Source organism: Macrotis lagotis, chromosome 1 (genome assembly GCF_037893015.1).
Source record: "Macrotis lagotis isolate mMagLag1 chromosome 1, bilby.v1.9.chrom.fasta, whole genome shotgun sequence".
NCBI lineage: Eukaryota > Metazoa > Chordata > Mammalia > Peramelemorphia > Peramelidae > Macrotis > Macrotis lagotis.
Window position 1 is genome coordinate 2,741,625 of NC_133658.1, and position 22,502 is coordinate 2,764,126.

Genomic DNA, 22,502 nt, shown 5'->3' on the forward strand with positions numbered 1-22,502 from the left:
TCTGTAAAATGGGGACAAAAATAGCTTCTCCCTCCAGGCTTGTTTTGCAGCTCCAATGTGAGCCTATTTTTAAAGTGCCCAATCTGAGGGGGTCTGTCACACAGTAGGTACTTTATATCTTGTAGCACTTGTGGATGTCTGTATACACATGTGTGGATAGACATGAGAGCAAAAGCTCCAATTTATTAATTAAAAACTATTTAAGAAGCTGGGTGGGGCTCTGAAGGATTTGGTAACTCCTGAGAAAATGTGAAAGGGTGCAGAGTAGATATATTGGGGGGGCGGGTTGACTGGCAGGAGAGAGTGTGAAATGGGTCCTGCTGTAGGGAAGGAAGGGAGGGGATCTGGAAGCCCTGGCCTTCGCCTGAGAATGCCCTGAGAGATGGACAGACCCGTGGGGAACCCTCCCCCTCTGGGAGACCACCAGTGCCTTGGAGCTCCCCCCTACTCACCCATGCTGTGGTCTGTAAGGTCTGCCATGGCAGGGGAAGTGAACAATGAAGAAAGGAAACTCCCCTTGCCCATTGCCCAAGGTGGCTGTGGTGTCATCATTTTTTATCATTCCCTCCTTTTAGCTTCTCCAGGTCTTTTCACAGCAATCACTTCAGGCTCACCCACCACCTCTAAATTCTTGAAACATGTAGATGTCAAATAGTGAAGAATTTAGGGGGGAAAAATTCAATTTTACAAATCCTGTATATTTGTATCATTAGTTTTACCACTGACATTCCCCTCTTCTATACATGGGCGGCTAGGGGTGCTGCAGAGGATAAAGGTCCAGGCCTGGAGGCAGGAAGACTCTCCTCCCTGAGTTCAAATCCAGCCTCAGACATTTCCCAGCTATGTGACCCTGGACAAGTCACTTCACCCTGTTGACCTCAGTTTTCTCATCTGTCAAATGAACTGAAGAAGGAAATGGAAAACCACTCCAGTATCTTTGGGTCTCAAAGAGTCAAACATGACTGAAACAACTGGACAATAAACACACACACACACACACAAAGAGAGAACTAAAAACCCTTGTATAAATAACCTTTTTTCTGGGAACCTAGTCCACTCCAGTGGTGAGTCTCTATCCCTGGAATTCCTCATATAACCTAATGCATAGTAACAAATGAGATTTTTTAAAAGTTCATTTAAAGAGCAGCTAGGTGATACAGTGGATAGAGCACCAGCCCTGGAGTCAGGAGGACCTGAGTTCAAATCCAGCCTCAGACACTTAATAATTACCTAGCTGTGTGACCTTGGGCAAGCCACTTAACCCCATTGCCTTGCAAAAAGTAAAAAAAAATTAATTGGAAAGATATATATATATGTATACACATATACATATATATATGTATGTCATATTTTCCCACATTGGGAGAATTCTGGTCCCAATTTCCATCTATACTGTCCCACTTGTTTTCATCTCTGTCACTATTATATTCAAAACTGAACCTTTTCCACAATTTTTTCCAAATTTTATTAAAAGATATTTTCTGGTCAACTCTAATGAACAGAATAACTTTATAGGGAATGAGGGACAGAAGACCTTTTACAAACTATTGCTCAAAGAAATTATGAGTAGAAAATAGGTTCTTTTTTGGTGTACTGCCCTCTTGTGGTACCATCATTAATCATTCACATCTTGTAATTGCTTTATTAACAAATTCATCTCCATTTCAGTCATTTGTAGATTCCAGGATTTTATTTTTGTAAGTTGAGAAGACATCTCAGTCGAGTGCTTGTGGATTTTGTATCACATTCCACTCAGTATTTTTGAAATTTAGTTATCTACCTTGTATAGTTACAAGAAAGGTCTGGAAGGTCCCATTCCTCCCCAAATTAACAACCCAGCCATCCCCCAAACCAGTGACGGCAAGGCAGTCTCCAAGCATGATGGACATGGGACTAGATTTCTCTCTCTGGTGTTTCAGAGACAAATTGAAATAATGGTTGGTGGACATTCTAGAAACTGCTCGCCATTACCGTTTTCAGGACCTCTTCTGCGGCCTGGGAAGGGGTGAGCCGGAAGATGGCGCTCATGGTACCATTTCCTCTCATCCTAGGTTCTCCGCTCCCTTTTGCTGTTTCCGACAATAGAGAGAATCGCCAATACTCCAAATGGCAATGTGATGACCCCCATCCTCTGCTGGTTTCGATATTTCCTTTACCTATTGATCTACATTGTTCTTTGCTTAACACCGACAAAAGTCATAAATATGGTGACCTCTGTGTTTCTTCAGAAGCTAAAAGTGAAGAGTGAAGTTGTATCTCGATATATCAAGAATTCACTTAACATTAACTGCATTGGTGAGCAGATTATAAAGGGGGGTATGTGTGTACGCGCGCGTGTGCATGGGGGGGACACTGGGTGGTCAAAACATGAGTCTCTCCATCTGCCACACACTCCTTTTTCAGTTGACCCCTCTCTCAAACCAGCAGCAGCCCAGATGTGGGTATCCCCTATGGTCCTGCCCCCCACCCAACCCCAGGGCAAAGAAAGACAGCCCAAGGGTCTGAACTGCAGATGACCTGGTACATCCTGCCTGAGTGACCCCCATTTCAATCCCCATCTCTCTGGGCTCCAGCTTTCATGGATAGCAGTGCTTCCTCACCAACACCCTTACCCCAGTGATCCCCAGTCCAGTCCTTCCTGCATCGTGACCCTGTAAGAGTCCGTGTAGTGTGGTTGTGTGACTTGGCAGCAGCTGGGAAGGGGTGGAGACCCTGCCTCTTCTACCAGACAAGATACCACTAACAATCAAGGGGCCTCTGCTAGAACTCCAGAGCAAACCATCCATCAGTGTAGACAAGATGTCCAGCTGTCAGCATAGACAGAATAAGCACTGGCCAAGACCAGAAAGGACTCCCAACAGTTTGGGAACAAGGGTTCCCACAAAAAGAAGGTAGTATGTGAGCTGCCTCTCATTCCATGAAGTGGATTTGAGGGAAGAGTGCCCTCTAACATGGACATGTGGAGATGGAATGTTGTGGATGGGGAGCAGCTCACACAATGGAAGGCACCCAGTAGGAACATACATGCTTGCCGAGAGGGACAGTTGTAAGACTGGAGATCCTGAGAGGGCAAGTACATGCATCCTCTCCTCAAGTCAGTGTCCAGGGGAGAGCTGGGAAAGAGGCCTTGACTTTTTGGGAAAGGGGAGTGACAGCCCTGCAGCCCCTTCTCTGAGGGGGGGGCTCCTCTGTCTTCAGGGAGTGTCCTCCCTTCTCACTCAGCTTCTCAGCTCCCTTGACAGGTCATTTTCCCCTATTAGAGTGAGAGTTTCTTGAGGGCAGGCCATGTCTTTGGCCTGTGTTTGGAGTTGGCCCAGGGCCCCACCCAGTTTGTTACCTTGACCTGATCTATATTCAAAGGAAGACATCCAAACTGTCCACAGTCATGGTGCTGATGAAATAGAAATAGAATGCTCCCACTGACCAAAAAGGAAACAATTTTCCAAATCACTGACAATTAGAACTGTGGAGTTAAACAACTCTGAAACTCCACCCCATAACCATCAGGTCATTAGAGACAACAAATAAGGAAAAAGAGTTGCTCAAAGGGAGGAAATCAAGCAGGAATTCCCCCCGAACCATCAGTAGAACTCTGAATTAGAGCAGCCTTTCTGGACAGTAACTTGAAACTGTACCCCAAAAGCCCCTAAACTACATCTCCTTTCACCCAACTCTACCATTTAGATCCCAAGAGGTGAAAACCACCTAGATGTACAAAAATACTTAAGCAGCATTTCTTTTTGTTATAGCAAAGAGCTGGAAATGAAAGGGGTGCCTATCACTTGGGGAAATGCTAGAACAAGTTATAAATCTACTAATGAATAGAATATTGCACCTTAAAAAACAATGAAAATAGCATTTCCAGAAAATCATGTGAAGAACAAAATGGACCCATGCACAATGAAGTGAGCAGAGCCTACCTAGATACCAATTTATACAGAAACAGCAACACTGGAAAGAACTACTTTGAAAGACTTCAGAGTTTGGGTCAGTGCAATGACCAGCCTTGTCCCAGGAGACCAATGAAAGAGACTGGCTTTTTCTTCAGAAAAGTTATGGGCTCAGAATGCAGAACAAGACATCATCTTTACCCATGGTCAGAGATTTGTTGGCTTTGCATATTTGTTACAAGGGTTTAGTTTGGTTTTTCCTCTGTGAGCTTCCATTCTAGGGGAGGCAGCCCTTAGAACCAAGTTTTTCTTTACCTTTGCCTCCTTGCCCAGCTAAACCTCCTCTTTTTCTTCTTTCTTAATCCTTTGCTTGCTTTCAGACGTCTTCAATTTAAGTTCTTAAATGTAAGTCCTTCCTTCAGCTTGACCTCAAGGTGTCCCAAATTTCTTGTGCCCCAATACAAACCCCTCCAGATCCTCTCCCCATTGATGTTCTCCCTTCTCATGGGAGCCCTTGTCTCTCCTCTGTACCTTGAGGGAATCTAGGAAGATCCTTCCAGATGCCTAACCCCTCTTCTCCCCCCTCCCAAATTCTGGGAGCACAAGCCAGGTTTACTGACAAAGCAGAATGGACCAGAAAGTCAGAAGAAACAATAGAGGCAACCCCCAGTCAATATGAGTAGTGTCTGAAGAGGCAAGAGATGAGAACCTCCAAAAATTATGGAGTGTCTAAAGATTTGAGGTCTTCTTATTTTACCAGCAACCAAAGAGGACAATATCTATTAAAGGGAAGAAAAGAATAAATAGTTTAAAGTGTTAAAGCTAATTGAGGAAGAACTTAATAGGGGTTTTATCTGAATTTATAACTCATATTTTGAGGAAATAGCAGGCAGAGATTTAGTTTTGCATCATGAAGAGAAAGAATAGAATTAGTCTCACGGGGAAAAAATGATCTGAAGGTAAAACAATTTATCTTTAATAAGAGATTTTTCATTTTTGTTGTTGAGATTTTATTTTGTTTTTCCAATCATTTGTTATGAAAGCTTTTCAACAGTCATCTACTTGCATATTTATAAGTTATACAATTTTTTTCCACCTTCCCTTCCCACCTCTCTGCCCTCAGCCAGTGAGCAATCTATTGAATATTGTCCATGTACATTTGTGTTTGACATGTTTACATGTTAGTCATTTTGTGTATGAGGAATTAGGACTAAAGGAAAAGAAAGAAAACCATGAGATCGGAAGAAAAACATAGGAGAAATTTCAAAAAAGTGAGCAGTAATGTTCTTTCGGATTCTATGGTTTTTTTGGTTGGTTTGTTTTTTCCTCTGAATGTGGATGTTCTTTTCCTTAGAAGGTCTTTCAGGCTTGTCCTAGCTCTCTGAATTACTGAGAGAAGCCACATCCAACATGGTTGATCAGTTAATAGTGTTGTTATTAATGTGAACAATGTTCTCTTGGTTCTGCTCCCTTCACTCAGCATCAGTTGGTGTAATTCTTTCCATGCTTCACTAGAGTCCAACCAGTCATGGTTTCTTATGGAACAATAGTATTCTATAACATTCATGTACCATACATAACTTGTTCAGGCATTCTACATTTGGTGAGCGTCCCCTCAATTTCCAATTCTTTGCCACTACAAAAATGATTTTCCATAAATATTTTTGAATATGTGAGACTTTTCCCATTTTTTATGATTTCTCCTGGATTATAGGCCTAATATTAGCATTGCCAGGTCAAAGGATAGGATCAATTTTATTGCTCTTTGGGCATAGCTCCATATTTCTCTCCAGAATGGTTGGATGAGTTCACAACTCCACCCAAAGTACATTAATGTAAGACATTTTTCCTATACAAGTCTATAGTCAAACACAAAAAAGGCAATGAGCACTATTTTTAAAAATATTTTGGTTTATAGATTAAAGAAAGGAAACATGAAAAAATGTGGGGAAAAATTCCCATCCTTTTCCAACCTTAATAAACTCAGTGGTGTTGGAAGGTAAAGAAAACCTCTGTTGTTAATTGCTTCTCTTAACTTACTGAGATTAGATCATATAAATATACTTAAGACTTTTAGCCATTTTCCAATAGATAATTGCTCAAAGGATAAGAACAAACATTTCTCAAAAGAAGAGCTGCAAAATAGTCACAGCTACAGGGAAGATTGCTGCAGACCCCCAAAAATCCTGAGCTTTGCAAACTGGCAGAAATGAAGAATAATGGCAACAGTCAATGTTTAAAGGGGTCACGGGAAGGTAGGTACACCTGCCTATACATTGTTGGTGGAATTGTGAAATGGTACAACCATTCTGGAAAACAATTTAGAATTATGCAAATAAAGTAACTTCATGTCCATAGCCTTTAACCAGAGACTCCATGGCCGAGCTGCTACCCCAAGAAAGCCATTGATAAGAAAGTCCCCATATGCACCCTTTTTGTGATAGCAAAGATGTGGAAACAAAGGAATGACCATCGGTTAGGGAATAGCCAAACAAACTCTGGAACGTGCCTGTCATGGAATCTTCCTGTGCTCTAAGAAGTGATGTGTGCAGTGAAGATAGAGAAGCCTGGAAAAGCTAGAGGAGCAGATGTGGAGGGAAGGCAGCAGACCTAGAAGACCCTGGACTGAGCCTGGACAACCATGTCAGCAGAAAGGAGGAGGATGCACCAAGAAATCAAAGATAAACTTGACAAAATGACTGAGCTCAAACAGGGCAGAGATGAAGAGAGATGAGAAACTCCCCCCCCCCAGCTTTACCCTGACTTCTGAATGGGGGGGGTGGTCTTTGAATACATGGTGGTGAGGTACTGCCCTGGTGTTTGGGGTGCCAGAAGGCCTCTCAGTCAGACCCCCACTCTCCCAGAGCCTAGGAGAAGCCTGGGCTTAGTTGACACATAGCAGCCAACCAGGGTCATCAGCCTCCTGGAAGCCCCCCCCACAGGAGACCTTACCAGTTCAGTCTTTCCTGACTTTGTACAAGTTCTCTGATGCTGCCTTGCTTGTTGGATGGTGAGCTTCTTCAGGGCAGGACCCGGCACAGTCTATGTGTTGGTGCACTGTTCACCAATGTTGGTTAGACTATGGCCCACTGTATGTGGGGCATGGTGGGTGTCCCAGGATCTCCAACCAGCTCTCTAGCAAACAGAGAAGGGTCGGATGGTGGAGAGGGTTTCTGGATGTTCCCAGCTCCTCTCAGCATTTGTCTGCATTTCCCCACTCAGGGCCCAGCAAGCTGCTGCAAAGAGCAGGGTGTTGCAGCCTGAGATCCCAGAGCTGTAAAAACTCTGAAGGTCTCTGAATCCCCTGGAATCTGTCTCCTTTGTAATGCCCTAGGTTTTCCTTTATGCATTTTTGAAAGCCCCTCTTTGTAAGCTGTATGAGTTTCCCAGGAGGAGCGCCAGTGAGAGAGTTCAAGTCATAGTTGAAGGGATGAGCTCACACACACCTGCACACTTCACAGACTCACACACACATACATACACACATACACACACATACACAAACATTCTCTCTCTCACACACACACATGCACATGCACACGCACACATACACTCACTCACCTGCCCAAGAGGGACAGACTCCCAAGGCACCCCCCAGCAACCTTTGACTCTGTGAAAGCGTGATTGTCAGTTTTGTGCTTCTGTTTTCAGCAAATGCTATGTATTTGGGAGCCCAGGAAATGAAGACCATCTTGGAGAGAGACAACCACACCATCCAAAAACACTTGAAGAAGGTAACTGTGTGGGGGTTGGGAACCTGGAGCCAGCAGCTTCCTCCACTGTGTTCCCATTGGAGCTAAAAGGAGCAATGTGTGTGTCTTGACCCTAGTGCTTCCCTGGTGCTTAGTTCGGGCCACTAGCATTTGTCTGCCAAGATTTTGTTTTGTTGACAAGGTCAGAGACTTTCCGTATCAGTTCAGGAGGTCCTAAGAATGTCAGAGTTCAGGGGATAGTGTAGGACAGAGAACATGGGGGGGGACACTTAGAACAGGAGGTGTCAGGACTAGGAGGGCCTGGAGCTCTTGTAGCTGCACGCCTGTGTCACAGGACACCATCTCTAACCAGACTCGCTCTACATTTGAACCTCTCTGTGCCTGCTGATGGGATGCCCCACAAAGTGCCTGGGCACCAGGCGACTGCCCAGTTGGCCCCCTCCCCACTTTGGTACACTATGAACCGGTCAGGTTCAGGGGAATCTGACATCAGAAATGTCAGTATTGGTGCTAAGGGTTGTAAGCCGGGGGCCAGTGAAGCCTGAGGGGCCCAGGTGGCATGTTCATCCCTGGTCCTAGTGGAGGAGTGTTCCAAGACAACAAGGATGCTAAGAAGGGAGGTGTCGGCTGCCTGGCAGATGGGTACTCTGGCAATGGTCCTGTGAGCAGGGCGGAAATGAGCTGGCAAGTGACCTGATGGGAAGGAGGGAGCTGGAAAGAGAAGGCTGCTAGGAGACCCCTGGGCGGGGTCACCGTCTGGGTCTGAATGTGTGTGTATGTCTGTGTGTCTATCTGTCTAGGTCTGTCTGGGTGTCTTGTCTGCAGCAGTCTTCTACAGGACTCTTCCTTAGAATGTTTGTGAACTGTCACATAGCAGGAATTCCAGTGGATTCTGCGCTGCCCCAGACAGGGGCAGGTTGAGCCCTACTATCAGAGAGCAGCTGCCCTGTCTGATCCTAACAACCCTGGGAGGGAGGGATGCGGAAACTGAGGCAGATGGAGCAGAGGTGACTGGCCCAGAAGCTGAATTTGAACTCAGGTCTCCCAGGGCACTCTCAGTGCACCACTGAGCTGCTCCTTGGGATGGCCCAAAAAGGAGGCTCCCCCCGCTTGCTCCAGACATCAAAGTAGGCCAGACCCTGGCTGCAGTTAGCCACCCCTTCAGGCTGACCAGCACAGGAGCCACCTGGGGAAGCCTTTATCCCAAAGTTTGTGGATCTTCTTGTGTCCATGGAGATAGGTCTCCTTGGGCAGGAATAGTAGAGGCTGCTTGGCCAGGAGCCCCCCAAGCACCTGGACTTGAGGCCTCCTTCTGATGCACCCAAGCAAGTGGGTCAGCCTCCCTCCAACATGTTGGCTGGAGTGCCTCCTTCACAAGGTTGCTTGGGAAACAAGTGAGATGTACCCACCTTTGTAGAACCCCAGAATCCCCAGGCTACTCCAATCATGTGACACTGGACAGAGCCTCAGGTGCCCTCGGCAGGACCCCTCAAGAGCCACGGCAAAGCCCACGTCAGCCTGGTCCTTCAGAGCAAGGCTGATCCCCCTGCCCCTGAGCCTCGCATCCCCAGGCCTTTCAGCTGAGCCTCCATCAGCCCTAAATCAGTCCAGCCCCTTTCGCCATCCAGGAGGTTCCACCTTTCTCTTAGTGCTTCTTTGCTCCTGCCATGGATATGACCCCTGTGAGGAACCTAGATCTGACTGCTTGGGGTCTCAGCAAGTGGGGAGAGAAGTTGCAACTCACAACATTAAATGAGAGGGGTGGGAGAGAGAGACATGGAGGGGAGAGAGGGAGCGATTATCCAGGTCTCACTCAGTGTCCAGCCAGCCAGGCTCTCCTTTCGGGCCCTTGGCTCGACTGCTGCCTGCAGGAGCTGAGAGGTGAAGAGGCTGGACCTTGTGGTTTTCCTCAGATGTTGCCAGATGCATGTCAAGGCCCATTCTAGCTGATGGCTGTCATGTCCCGGTCCCAGGCCGGGGCCTCCAGAGCTGGATCCCTTCTAAAGCTGTTTTCTTGCCTGTTTGCCCTGACCAGAGGTCTCCAGGGTGTCCTGCCAGGTTCAGAGGGGTTCAGTCCCCCACCCCAGGGTGGTTCTGGAGGACTTTGGTCCTGGGCTAGTCACTGATGACTTTGGGGGGAACATGGGATCCTGGAGGGAGGCTATGGTCCAGTGTCCTCTTCCCCCAGCCTGAGGATCAGCCCCCTGACCCTTCAGAACCCTCTTGACCCCTCTCATCTATAAGGATTTTTTTTTTTAGGTTTTTGCAAGGCAATGGGGCTAAGTGGCTTTCCCAAGGCCACAGAGCTAGGTAATTATTGTCTGAGGCCACATTTGAACCCAGGTACTCCTGACTCCAGGGCCAGTGCTTTATCCACTACGCTACCTAGCCACCCCTATCTATAAGGATTTTGAAGCCTTGTTCCCTCTGCTGGGACCCCTGTCTTCTTCCCCTTTTATGTGTTGTCTTCCCCATTAGAATGCAAGCTTTTGGAGGGCAGGGGCTGACTTTTTAGGACTCAGAGGTCTCAGAGGCTTGCATTCTCCCTCTCTCCCTCAAGAATCTTCCAGAGCCCCCCCCCCCCCCAGCCACTCAGTCCTGTACAATCTGACTCAAGCCCACCCAGCTGCCGTTGGTGCTCAGCCCTCCCCTGCCACCTCCACCCTCCTGCCTCACCTGTGTCTCCTGGATGAAGGCAGTGACCAAGGGCTGAGCTTCATAAAGATGGGCAAGAACTAGTTCAAATCCTGCCTCAGATGGTTAGTGGTAAGCCTGGTAACCCTGAACAAGTCTCTCAACCCCTGGTCTCAGTTCCCTCATCTGTAAAATGGGTCATAGCAGCAGGTGCCTCTGACTGTGGAGATTCTATCCCTGGGGCGTCCAAGGCTCAGCTCTGGTGCCACCTCAGGCTCCCCAGGGTTTGTCCCATGGGGGAGTGGGGCTGGGGGACAAGCCTGGCACCTTGGGGCTCCAGAGCAGCCAGCCACCCCCAGGCCTCAGACCAAGGAGCCTGCCGGGCCGAGCAGCAGCCTCTAACAGCGCCTTCCTTCTTTTAGCTGACCTTTTACTATGGAGCCTCAGACAGATGGTGTCCCGTCCGGTTCTATGAAGACATTAAGAAGGACTTTCCCAATGGAGATATCAGGCTCTGTGAGAAGGGCATCTGCCATGCCTTCATCATATCCTCCAGCGAGGAAGTGGCCGCCATGATCCCAGGCTGGTTAGAAGCCGACCTGGCCAAGCTCTAGCCAAGTTCCAGGAGCGGGGGAGGGCAGAGTGGTCCCTGATCATGGGTGGTGGGTGAGGCATCTTCATTTGGGGACTGATGGGGGGAGGGACTTCCTGGGGACAAGCTGAGGAACCTAAGCAGAGTCAGCCCAACTTATGAGGAGAGAAAGGTAGAAGCTGGAACCACCTGTTGAATTCTGGGTGAGAATGGAGAGTGTGTGCCCACGGGGACCTTGGAACGGGGGACCCCTTGGATGAGGAAGGATCTTCAGAGGGGTTCTGAGGTGGCATGGGTCCAGCCATTCCTTCAGCCTGCAGAGGCCAGGTGGGCTGCCAACCTGGCCTGCAAAAGGAAAGGCCAACCGAGACCCCCTCCCAGCCCGTGAGGAGGCTGCTCCCATCAAGGGGCTCCCAGCCGGCCTTCCGGGATCTGCCTTCTCTCCCTTCTGAGCCTGGGCTCCTTATCTAAAGCTCCTCCAAGCCATCCTTGTGGCCATGGGGGGGGGGTCATTTGTATGACAGGACCTCAGGAACCCTGGGGGCAGTCTCCTCTCCATGCAGGAGTACAACCCAGAAATGCACCAGGATTGTCTGATGATAAATCCATGACAATTTAAAATGGGTGTGCTGGGGCGGCTAGGTGGCGTATTGGATAAAACACTGGCCCTGGAGTCAGGAGTACCTGGGTTCAAATCTGGTCTCAGACACTTAATAATTGCCTAGCTGTGTAGCCTTAGGCAAGCCACTTAACCCCATTTGCCTTGCAAAAACCTAAAAATAAAATAAAATGGGTGTGCCCCAGGGGCCCCGAGAGATGGGGGTGAGTCCTGCCCTGACACGGGCACTGGCAGTGAGGACCCAGCACTTCTGTGCATTGAAAGGTCTTGGGGGAGTCAGAGGAGGCTCACTAGTCTCCCTGATTTTCTCAATTTAAAAGGAAGAGAACACCCACCCCTCCCCAGAGACTGGCACAGCACAATGCCTTCCTCTCGGAGAGGCCTGAGGTCTTTGCCCTTGGTGATCCAGCTCATCTCTGTAGAGCTCCAGTCTTGGGCCACCAACCTCTCAGCACTGAGCGCCGGGTGCCCTCTGGGCATTTCCTCTTCCTGCTGAAGCAGCAGAGTGGCAGCCTTGGGATCCTCCCCAGTCACAGGGAAGTTTCCAGTCCCCCCACAAGACCTCTCCCCTCCAACCAGCTCCATGGGGAGTTTAGGGTGACCTGTCCTCTCCTGCCCAGTGATCAGATTCAAACTCCTCTGGTCTTCACAAGTGGTAACTGCCCATGGACAGGCTGAGCCAACAGCATAACTGACCCCACTGCCCAATCCAGGTCACTCAGCACCCTGCCAGTCCAACTGACTTTATAAAGCTAGAAGATAAAGGAGAGACCTAAGGAAGGGGGCCTGGTAAGTGGGTGAGAGTACCCTCCTCAGCACAGTTCCCATTGGCAGCAGGCCAACAGGACAGGCCTCAACAACCATTCCAGAGACCGAACCCCCATCTGGAGCCAGCCATGGAGGCCAAAGGCCTTTTATGTTGTCGATCTTCTGTCTCATGGTCTTTCCCTTTTTGATCATTCTCCTTTTACAAGATGATTAATATAGTTACACCTGTGTAATGTCTACTAGATTGCTGTGTCAGGGGGAGGGGGAGGGGGAGAGAAATGTGGACCTCAAACCGAAAAAATGATTCCTGAAAACTCTTTAATGAAGTTGGAAAATAAAGTAACTTTTTAAAAAGTTGACACTTTGCTAAGTGCTGGAGATAGGAAGAAAGGGAAAAACCTCTTCCAGGAGCAGTAGTCTGGGGGGTGGGAGGGAAGCAAGGGAGCCCACCCTGGTGCAGCCTACTTGGAGAGGGGTTCTGAGGTGGTGTGGATCCAATGCTGACATTTCTGGAGACTGGTGAAGGTGGCGAGCAGCCGCGATGAGGGGACCCTCTGGTAGAAACTCAGTTGAGACCCCCACCTCACACCAGATACCGAGTTGGTTCCAAATGAGTACATGGGGCAGCTAGGTGGTGCAGTGGATAGAGCACTGGCCCTGGAGTCAGGAGGACCTGAGTTCAAACCCAGCCTCAAATAATTACCTGGCTGTGTGGCCTTGGGCAAGTCACTTAACCCGTTTCCTTGCCAAAAACAAAATTTTTTTTAAAAGGCCAAATGAGTACAAGGTGTGGATCATAAGCCAATCAGAGCAACAAGGAAGGAGAGGGAAACTTCATGACCAAGCAAGGAGTGGAGAGGATCACAGAAGAGAAATTGGATCACTGATTAACATAGAATCGAAAAGTTTTGTACAAACACCTTCAATGCAGATGAAATTAAACCTGGGGCAGAAATCTTTGCAGGTTTCTCTGCCAGAAGTCTCATTTCCCAGGAATATGAGGAACTGATTCATATCAAGAACATTTTTAATTGATAAATGGTCAAACATCCAAACTACCAGCAGCTATCCCCCAAATTGTTTCAAATCACTAATAGAGAAATGTGCATTAAAGCCATTCTGAGGCTCCTGTCGGATGGGCTGCCAGAGGAGCTACAGGAAAACGGGTGCTGCTCTCTGGTGGTCCTTCCAGGGCTCCCTCCCAGTCACCCTGTCTGTGGCTTGGCTGCACATGAGGGTCTTCGTGTTGGGTCTGGCCTCTTGAAGGCAGCCTCCCGGAGTCGACAGGGTGGGCATCCAGAAGTTCAGGCTACAGGGAAGTCGGATGGTCTGGGTAGCCTCCTGGGTCGGCACAGGCCTGTGGGTCTCGAGTAGCCTCCAAACAGCTGCAGAAGGGGCAATTGATTGTGAGTGGAGGACCAAGTCCCGGCGTCTGGTGCAGGTACAGAGAAAGCTGCACTCGGGGCAATGAGGATTTTCTATTTTGTGTTGAGCTGCTGGCGTACTGGCCAGTAGTTCCAAAAGTGACCTCCCTACACGAAGTCAGGTTTCCTTCCCTCGGACAGCACTGGGGAACCCCCCCCCAGGAATGTGGCATGGTTGTCTGGGAACTGGGGGGGGCCCCTGCAGATTGGGCTGGGGCAAAGGGGACCTCCTCTAGATATCCAGCCCGGACACTGCCTTTACTCTTGATTGGCCTTGGGAAGGTGACTTCCACCTCATGGAGTCCAGCGGCTCTCGGGCTGGGGGTGCCCCCAGACCCCGTGTGGCTCGTCCACCACTTGAGCGAGGCAACTTCAGAAGGTGAAAATGGGAGGAGATTGTCCAACTCTTCCCAAAGCCCCTGGTCTCCCAGCCTTCAGGGAGGCAGCCTCTCGCGAGCAACAGAGAAATCCAAGCCAGAGGAGGAGGGGGTGGCAAGGCTCTCCCCATCAGCCTTCCTGGGCTCAGGTCAAAGTGAGCCTCCGGACAAATAGGCCACATTCCTTTCACTCTTCCCAGGCCACAAGCCCCTCCACCGCCCCCAACTCCATCCAAGGGGAAGAGGTAGCAGGTTCCTAAATGTTTACTGAAGCCAGTGGGCTAAGGAGCAGGTCCACAGCCAGATTTCCCCTTCATCTGCAAGGGAACAAGTGTTTCCCTAGAAAGCTTAGGGATGGGCTAGAGGGGGGTGGTGACCCCAGGAGAACAGCCGTTCCAAGGGCTCTGAGAAGGGATAGCCTGGCCCTTACCGGGGGCAGGAGATGGACCTTCCTCAGTGCTGACAGGAGAGAGGAAGAGAGAGGAGGAGGAGGGAAGGGAAGCCTCAAGTTCCGGCCTGTTGGGCAGTTCAGTGTTGACCCGGCAGCAGAACGGCTGCTCTCAGAGGGTGCCAGGGCAGGCGGCAGGCCCTGCCAAAGGTTGTCAAGCCTCCTGCTGGCCAATCCCAGTGCCCAGGAGGTTTGGATGAGAGCAAGCTGGGTGGTGCCCTAGATTGGTCATCTCTTGGGCCATTGATGGACATGTAGTAGAACTCAGAAATGCTGGTTTCTGGAGGAGCCCAGGTGCTGCCCTGGGGTGGGGTTCAGATGGCCGGGGCGGGGGCTGCTCTTGGAATCAGCTCCTGCACAAAGGCAGGAGGGTCCAGACGACCCTGGCCAAGTCCCTGGTACCCCAAGAAAATTGCCCACACACCTATTCTTTGCCAGACTCTAGGGACACAAGGACAAGGAACAAATTAATCCCTATCTACAACAACCTTCCATTCTAAAAGAGGAGACGGGAAATTTATATGACATAAACATAAACCAATACATGCCAATCCATCCAAAGTGGGTGAGCGAGGCAAGGAGACTCAGGAAGGAGCGGCCTGGTGGCCACAGATGGCACCGGAGCCTAGTCTGAAAAGGGGCCCGGGGTGGGGGTGAGGGCCTCTGGAGGGAGTCAGAGACAAGAAGATGGGGGGAAGAACAGAAAGAAGGCAGTTGTGGCTGTGGCCCAGCATGAGAGGGGAAGTCGTGTCCAATGAATGAGGCTAGAAGGGGAGTCGGGACTTTCAGAGTGACTCCTGAGGAGGGGGGACAGGGTCAGTCTTGAGTGTTGGGAAGATTTCAGAGTGGACTGGAGGCAAGGGCAAGAGTCCAGGAGAGGCTGCAATAAGAGGGGCTGGGGGGGATGCCGATCTTGTGGCTCCTCTTTAGGGTTGGGAGAGTGAGGATAGGGATCCCCTTGGACTGATTAAATGAGGCAAGGATTCTGGGGGTAACTTTGACAGAAACAGGAGCTTGGAACAGGGGAAGGAAGATGAGTCCATGGAACATGCTGCCCACCTCCTGATAGCCATGACAGATTCAGTGGAGACGAGAAATGGTTTTTTTGAACAGGACCAATGTCGGAATTTGTTTTTCTCAACTGGATGTGCTTGTAACAAGGAATTTGGTTTTCTTTTCCCTGCTCCCTCAAGGGAGGGAGATCTTTGAAAACAAAATATTTAATTTTTTTAAAAGATGAGTTCTGTTTTAGGTGTATTGAGTGTAAGGTCTCAGAGAAATGTCCAGCGGACCACAGGTGAAGGCAATATGAGCTCAGGAGAGAGACTGGAGCTGGATATATAGAGGTGACTGATATATAGAGCTGGATATATAATGGGGAGGGGAGAGAGGAGGGTCTGGGACAAAACCGTGGGGAATTCCCCAGGACAGACTGGTCGTTGCAGACCAGGTGGCGCTGGGGAGGAAAGACCTTGAGCCCCACGGGGAGAGGGAGGCAGGGACTGGGCAGCTCCAGGATGAAGGAAGGTGGTACACACAAACATGCATTCCAAGCCCGGGGGAAGGGCTGGGCAGGTGAGGATTGGGACCCCAATGGGTGGAGAGCGGGGACAGTGGGAGAAGATGAAGAGAAGGCTTTGAGCAACTATAGCGAAGCTCAGTTTCCAAGAGGTATGGAGGCAGGAGGGGTACCAAGCCTGGCAAGCCCGGACAGTGATGGGGAAATAGGCTGTTGGGAAGGAGAAAGATGGACCCCTGAGATGGACAGAGGGCTTTGACTGAGGTCAGGCCACGGGGCAGATGTTTCTGCTGGTCTTTCTGTAAAATGGGAGTAATAATGACACCGATCCTGTAGGATGGTTGTCTCAAAGACTCTTGATTTGGTGAGATGGTTTCCAGTTTAGGTATGGTCAAAGTACGGCAAGTGCAGGAGCTTCCGGATCCCTGATAGAAATGACAAGCTATCTGTGGGAGGGAGGGAGGGAAGGAAGGAGGTTGAGATGGATGGAGAGAAGGGAGGAAAGACGGGAGGGAGGGAAGGGAAGGGAAGGAGAAAAAAGCCTGAAAGGGAGGGAGGCAGGAAGGGAAGGAGGAGGAAGGGAGGGAGAGAAAACAGAAGGGCAGAAGGAAATAAGGACACTGCCAGGCACTGAGCACTTGGCCATAGTCATCCCATTGGATCCCCACCACAACTTCATGGGAGCTGCTTATTGCCTCCATTTTTCAGACGGTTAAGCTGAGGCAAACAGAGGTTGGGGGACTCGCCCAGGGACCCATAACCAGAGGGGCTGGGTGCAATGGGGTGGCCAGGGCAGGTTTCCAAGTCATTGCCCAGTTCCAAGCTCCTAACCCTTCAAACTGCTCCAGGATTTCTCATGCATTCTCTGTTGAGCCAGAACCAAGCTAAGTTGGTGCCTTCCCCCTGCAGTCACTGACGTTGGGTTAATCCTTTGCCTGTGGCTGCCCCTTAGACTGGGAGCTCCCTGAGGTCAGGGACTGCCTTGGCCTGCTGCCGCCCACCGGCCCACCCAGTAAATACATGGTGGATTTGCCCACAGGGTCAGGGTGGATGGGGTAAAGAACTTGGCCAAAATCCAGCGGCCTCTGAGGGTTTTCTGGGCCTCCTGGTGGGGAGGGAGGGCCTAGTGCCTCAGAATCCTCCAGGAATGATGTGAGCCAGGTGTTAAATCCATTTATCAGGAGAAAATATTGAAGTGGTCAGTGACTGGGCAAGGCCAGCTGTGGTTTCCAGACTGCTTGGGAGTTGGGTTCATCAGGGTATTGGTCAGTCCGGGTGGGTTTTTCCCCCAGAGGCTGGCTGGGAGGGCAACTGAAGAGGGTGGGGCTGGAAGCTCCTCTACCATTCCCCGGCCGGCCCAGAGCCCTAGCTAAGGGGCAGGGGCACCAGGGAGGGACATAGCCCTCACTCTGCCCTCAGATAAAGGAAGTCTCTGGGCACTAAGGGGCAGCAGGTCAGTTGGGACTGGGGGGGCAGAGTTTCCTTGGCAATGCAGATTTACCAGCCATGAATCCATGTTTTGTTCTGATGTGGCAAAGGAATGAGGTCCCAAACCCCTGGAGGATGAGTCCTGGTCCCTGAGCTGGTGAATCCAAGGACTCTCCCTCCCAGGAGTCCCTGCCAGAGGAGAGGCCTTGCCAGGGGTGTGGCCTTGCCAGGGGAACAGCCCTGCCAGGGGAGCACTGTCAAGGCCCGGGGGAGGGGGGGAGTGGGGAGCTGCATCCGGAAGGACTTGCAGACTCATCGGAATTCCTTGTTCTCATTTGCTAAAAATGTAAGTTATCATCAGAATCGAACAGCTCGTTAAAATCCCTCGGCGGCCATATATCAACATAGGGCCGGACTCCGGAGCAACGGAGCTGGGGGAGGAGGCAGCAAGGCAAAGGCAGGGCTGCCCAAGGAGTGGGGGGGCAGGGGGAGCTCGAGAACCCCCCCACACACAGCCCCAGGGATGGATGTTCTAGAATCCCACCCACAGCTCTGGGGGTGGACTCCCTCCGATCACTGGGGTGAGGGGACAGAGCTGCCCTGGCCTCGGTCTCCCCCACACAGATCCCTTCCCTGTCTTCCCCCGGATGCCCCCCCCAGCCATGAGGGTTTCTCGATCTTCACATACACGATTTGCCACTCTGGGGTCACTGCTCCACCCTTGGCCATTTAGACCTTGCAGTCAAGTTCAGAGGGGCCCTCCCCTGAGAATCATCAGAGACCCAACAGGCTCATTTTAGAGAGGAAGAACAGGAAGCCCCTTCCATCTGTGTCCCCCCCACCCACCCAGTGCCAGGTCTGCTCCCTTCCCCTCTCTGCCTGGGGCTCCTGGAGGTGCCAGCTTCTGCCAGCCTGGCTTGGCCTCCAATTCAGGGAATGGCCGGCCAGGAAGCAGGGCCCACAGAAGGCCTTTCCTCTCAAATGGGAAGTCTCCAGAAACAGATGGGAGCCCCCAAGGCAGAGGCCAGGCCGCCTCAGCTTAAGGCCTACCCAGATCGGGTCTGAGGAAGCTCTGAGGGTGGGAGGGTGGGGAGGAGGGAGGGAGGAAGGGAGGAAGGAAAGAAGAATGAGGGAAGGAAGGGAGGGAGGGAAGGAAGGAAGGAAGGAAGGAAGGAGGGAGGGAGGGAGGGAGGAAGGAGGGAGGGAGGGAGGAAGGGAGAAAGGGAAGGAAGGAAGGAGGGAGGGAGGAAGGGAGGGAGGGAAGGAAGGAGAGAGAAGGAAAGGAAGAAAATCTATGTTAAGCACCTACTAGGAAGCTTAAGAACAAGATCAGGAAAAGTAAATGATGACTGACCTTAAGATTGCAGGATCTTAGTTCCCAATGAAGGAATTTCAGAGCTGGATGGACGGGGCAGCTGCATCTGGGGGTGGGGGGGGTCTGAGGTAGAGGAGATGCTCATGGGAAATAAATGAATTGAGGGACAAATGGAGATATAAGGCACATACTGATTGATGCTCCTGGGGATGAGGGCAGGAGCAAGGGAGGGAAGGAACTCCTCCTGCAGCCTGCCCCCCCGCCAAGTCACAGGGCAGCCCCCAAATGTCTATAGTCTCATAAAATCAAGATGTAAAGAGAAGGATGGGAAACAAGCATTTATTAAATGCCTACTGTGTACCAAACACTCCACAAATGTGTCATCCAATCCTGACAGCAACCCTGGAAGGTAGGGGCTATTATTAAACCCATTTTACACTTAAGGAAATTGAGGCAAACAGGTGAAGTGACCTAATCACTCAGCCAGGAAGTATCTGAGTCTACATTTGAGTTCATGTCTTTTTGATTTCAGACCAAGTGGGCCATCCATTGTGCAGGACCATGGGGGAAGGGGTAGGGGGTCCTTCCAGAGACCCTGGCCATTTAGCTGAATGGCACAAAGGATTGACTTGGGCCCCAGCCTAGAGTTTCAAGAATGCTGAGAAGTCTAACTGCCATCAGCCCCATGGCAGCTGCTCTTCACACACACACACATACCATTGCCTGGGAGTGGCTGGCTGGCACAAGCTGAAGGTGACCCATTCCTCCCCATCCCATAGAAGTGGGGTCCCTCTTTGACTCCCTGTGGCCAGGCTGCTTATCCATCTTTCAGAGTGGCTGGGAAGGGAATCTGAGAACAGGGGCATTCCTGAGCAGACCCAGGGAATGGTTTAGATGATGGCCCCAAGACACTCAGAAAGCTGCCCCTGGCTAATGAGTGGGCCAAGATCTGATCTGGGCTGGACTGGAGCATGCCTTCCCCAAAAACTGATGCTTTGGGTAGGTTCCAGTTCCATCTAATGATTAGCTCTTCTTGCTACAGTTAGTGAAGTCTTCCATTTTAAGGTGAGAGGTCCATATGCCTCCTGATTTTAATCTCCAAACTGCTGGGCTATCATCCATTGGAAAACCACTATGTTCTTGAGTTCCAGGGGCCCCCCAGTTTCCAGAGGCTGCATACCTGCTCTCCCACACTGCTACCGAGGGGTGCTAGACCCTGAGACAAATCCAGGCTCCGAATCTAAAGTCATGACCACCCTGTCCTTTTGTAAAAACTGTCCTGCAAAGCCTTGAGATGCTTTGAGCTCCCCAGAACTAACCTAGAGTCAGATGGAGTCATTAAAATCTGGCCATGAGACAAGAGAAAGGGGATGTAGAATGAAAAGAGAGACTAGGGCTGGTCTCAAACTCTTCCATCTGCCTCTGCCCATCCATAGGACTGGGGACCCTCCGCCCCAGATTTCTGCCAGGCCCCACTCAAATGCTGTCTCTTCCAGGAAGACTTCCTGGATTGCTCAATCAGTGAGAGGAAATCCTATGTCTTTAGGTTTCTACTTCTCTCCTTCCCTTTCCAGCCTTTTCTGCTTCTATCTTATTCCCCAGGAAGATTCAAAGCTTCTCAAGGACAAAGATCGTCTGATCTAGACTTTGTCTTTTCTCAGAGTAGAGTCCAGGACTTTACATACAGCCGGTGCTTTCTAAGTGCTGGTGGTTGTGGTTTCTCTCTTTCTCTCCCTTTCTTCTGAGGTATGGATGATCAAAAGGTCTAACAGCAAATTCCCCATACAGAGAAAACCTCAATCAGCTGAGCCTTCCTCAGACAGCAGCATGGTAAATGGACAGTGGGTTGCCTTGGGCATCAAAAGGGGACACCTGTATGACTTCAGCTCCCACTGCCTCAGTTTCCTCTGTGCAGTAGTCATGTAGAAGCCTCTGGAGATAGCTCTAGATAGACCAGTCTGTGAAGAGAAGTGCCCTCTGGAAAGACAAGAGACTGAAAGGAACCAAAGGGTTTCCTCTGCCTTGGTCCTGATCTTTGCAGACTTCCCTGTGTGTTGTTAAGCCAAACTCCAAATGCTTCCAGAAGCTGAGCTTAGGATGCTGAAACCAGGTATGGCCCACTGCCCAGAAAACCCACCTCCCCTGAGCTGGGGTGAGAGGGAGCACAGCAGCTGGCCCCTGATCCTCCAGATCAGCTCCCCCTTCTTGGACCCCCCCTTGACCCAATTCCCTAACCCCCAGCTCCCCTCACTCCCATCTCAATTCCCCTACCCCCTGAACTATCTTTCCCAGCCCCTCCTTGACTCCTTAACTCCTAGGACCCAAAGCCTGCCCCCCTCCCCAGTCACTGAGAAGGATGCTCTGAGGAGTTCATTGTGAAATGGGTATTTTGAGGGTGCTAGAGATCTCCAGGAACCATGAAAGATACCCTCAGCTTCTGTTTAGCTAAGGAATAGCCAACCTTCTTCAGGGACTTCCTCTGGGAAAGACCCCGATATTTCCAAAACAACTTGAGGGGGATACAGTAGCCGGTGCCAGCTGATGGTACTCTGGCATATGCCTACAATGTTTTGGTTTTGTCCACAAACTTTGACCTCTACTCTATGAAGGACTAGCTCCAGATCTTCTCCCAAGAAGAATCCTTCCCAAATCCAAGGAAGAAAAAGCCAAGGCCCAAGCTCAACACCTCCTCTCCCCTGTGGGCTGGTCATTCATTCAGTCAACAAACATCAATTAAGCTCTCCCTGTTTCCTCTCTACAATAAAATAAAACAAAATAAAGCTCACATCAACACTGTCAGCAGCTCGCTGACCTGAGGTCTTGAACGTGTGTCGATGTTCATGGTACCTCTCATCCCAGTTTTGAGGAGATAGGAGGTTGTGTTTTCATCTACCTGTTTCCACTCTTCCCTTTTTAAACTGGCAAGAACAGACCCAAACATCCCCATGGAAATCCATCTGAATTTTCTTCTTGTTTTCCCTGCTTTTATAAACCAGGATGGGATCTGGTCCTGAGATGCTGCTGGTAGAGGATTCCCCTAGAGTTGTAGATGGAGGGGGGATAAGTTATAGCCAGTCTGTGTCAGAGGTGGAAGGGCAACCCAGTTCATCCTCCCTTGGAAGTGGCACTCTATGATCACTATACCAAGCTGCCTCGAGAAACGGAATCACCTTTTCTGTGTGAATTCAGTCTGACTGGTGATCGGTGGGAAGCACACTAGTGGGGGCTGACAGCAGTACTAGAGCCCCCCAGCTATGCTGAGTTATGCTGAGAACCCTGAGTGGGAATCCTCCCAGCTGCCCTCTGGGGACCCAACCTTTAGGAAGGCTTTCCTCCCCCAAATATTGTGATTGTGGTTCATGGGGGGCACTTACTTCACTTCTCAGCCCTTTATCATCTTCACCATGGAGCAGGAAAGGGAAGTTGGAATCTCTATTTCCTCCTCTTTTCCAGCAGTTTTGATTTTGAGGACAGGCACCTCCCCCCTCCTCCTTTGATGCCTCCTGGGCAGGTCACTGAGCCTCAGTTCCCTCCTCTGTCAAATAAGGGACTGAGCCAAATGCTCTCTCAGACCAGAAGTCCTAGACAGTTTTGCTTGTCTTTGGTACATCATCCAGTGGCTGGTCTCTCCTAGCCCATTTTCACCAGTGGCTCTCTCTCTCTCTCTCTCTCTCTCTCTCTCTCTCTCTCTCTCTCTCTCTCTCTCTCTCTCTCTCTCTCTCTCTCTCTCGTCTGTGGCCTAAACCATGACAACAGGCCTTGCCTTTCTTCCTTT

The 22,502-nt window shown here is 50.3% G+C and overlaps 1 protein-coding gene across 2 annotated transcripts in view; it reads left to right on the top strand.

Annotated features, from left to right (window-relative positions):
- LDAH (lipid droplet associated hydrolase) overlaps window positions 1–13,813 on the top strand; it is a 60,180-nt gene extending 46,367 nt beyond the window's left edge. Inside the window, exons 5-7 of one of the 2 annotated variants that reach the window (XM_074194862.1) lie at window positions 2,052–2,295; window positions 7,542–7,624; window positions 10,660–13,812. In XM_074194862.1, coding sequence (XP_074050963.1) covers window positions 2,052–2,295; window positions 7,542–7,624; window positions 10,660–10,851 — 519 coding nt within the window. In that variant the 3' untranslated portion in view covers window positions 10,852–13,812. Of the gene's footprint in view, window positions 1–2,051; window positions 2,296–7,541; window positions 7,625–10,659 lie in introns of both variants that reach the window. The other variant, XM_074194872.1, reaches the window with a different exon arrangement.
- Window positions 13,814–22,502: the final 8,689 nt, after the last annotated feature.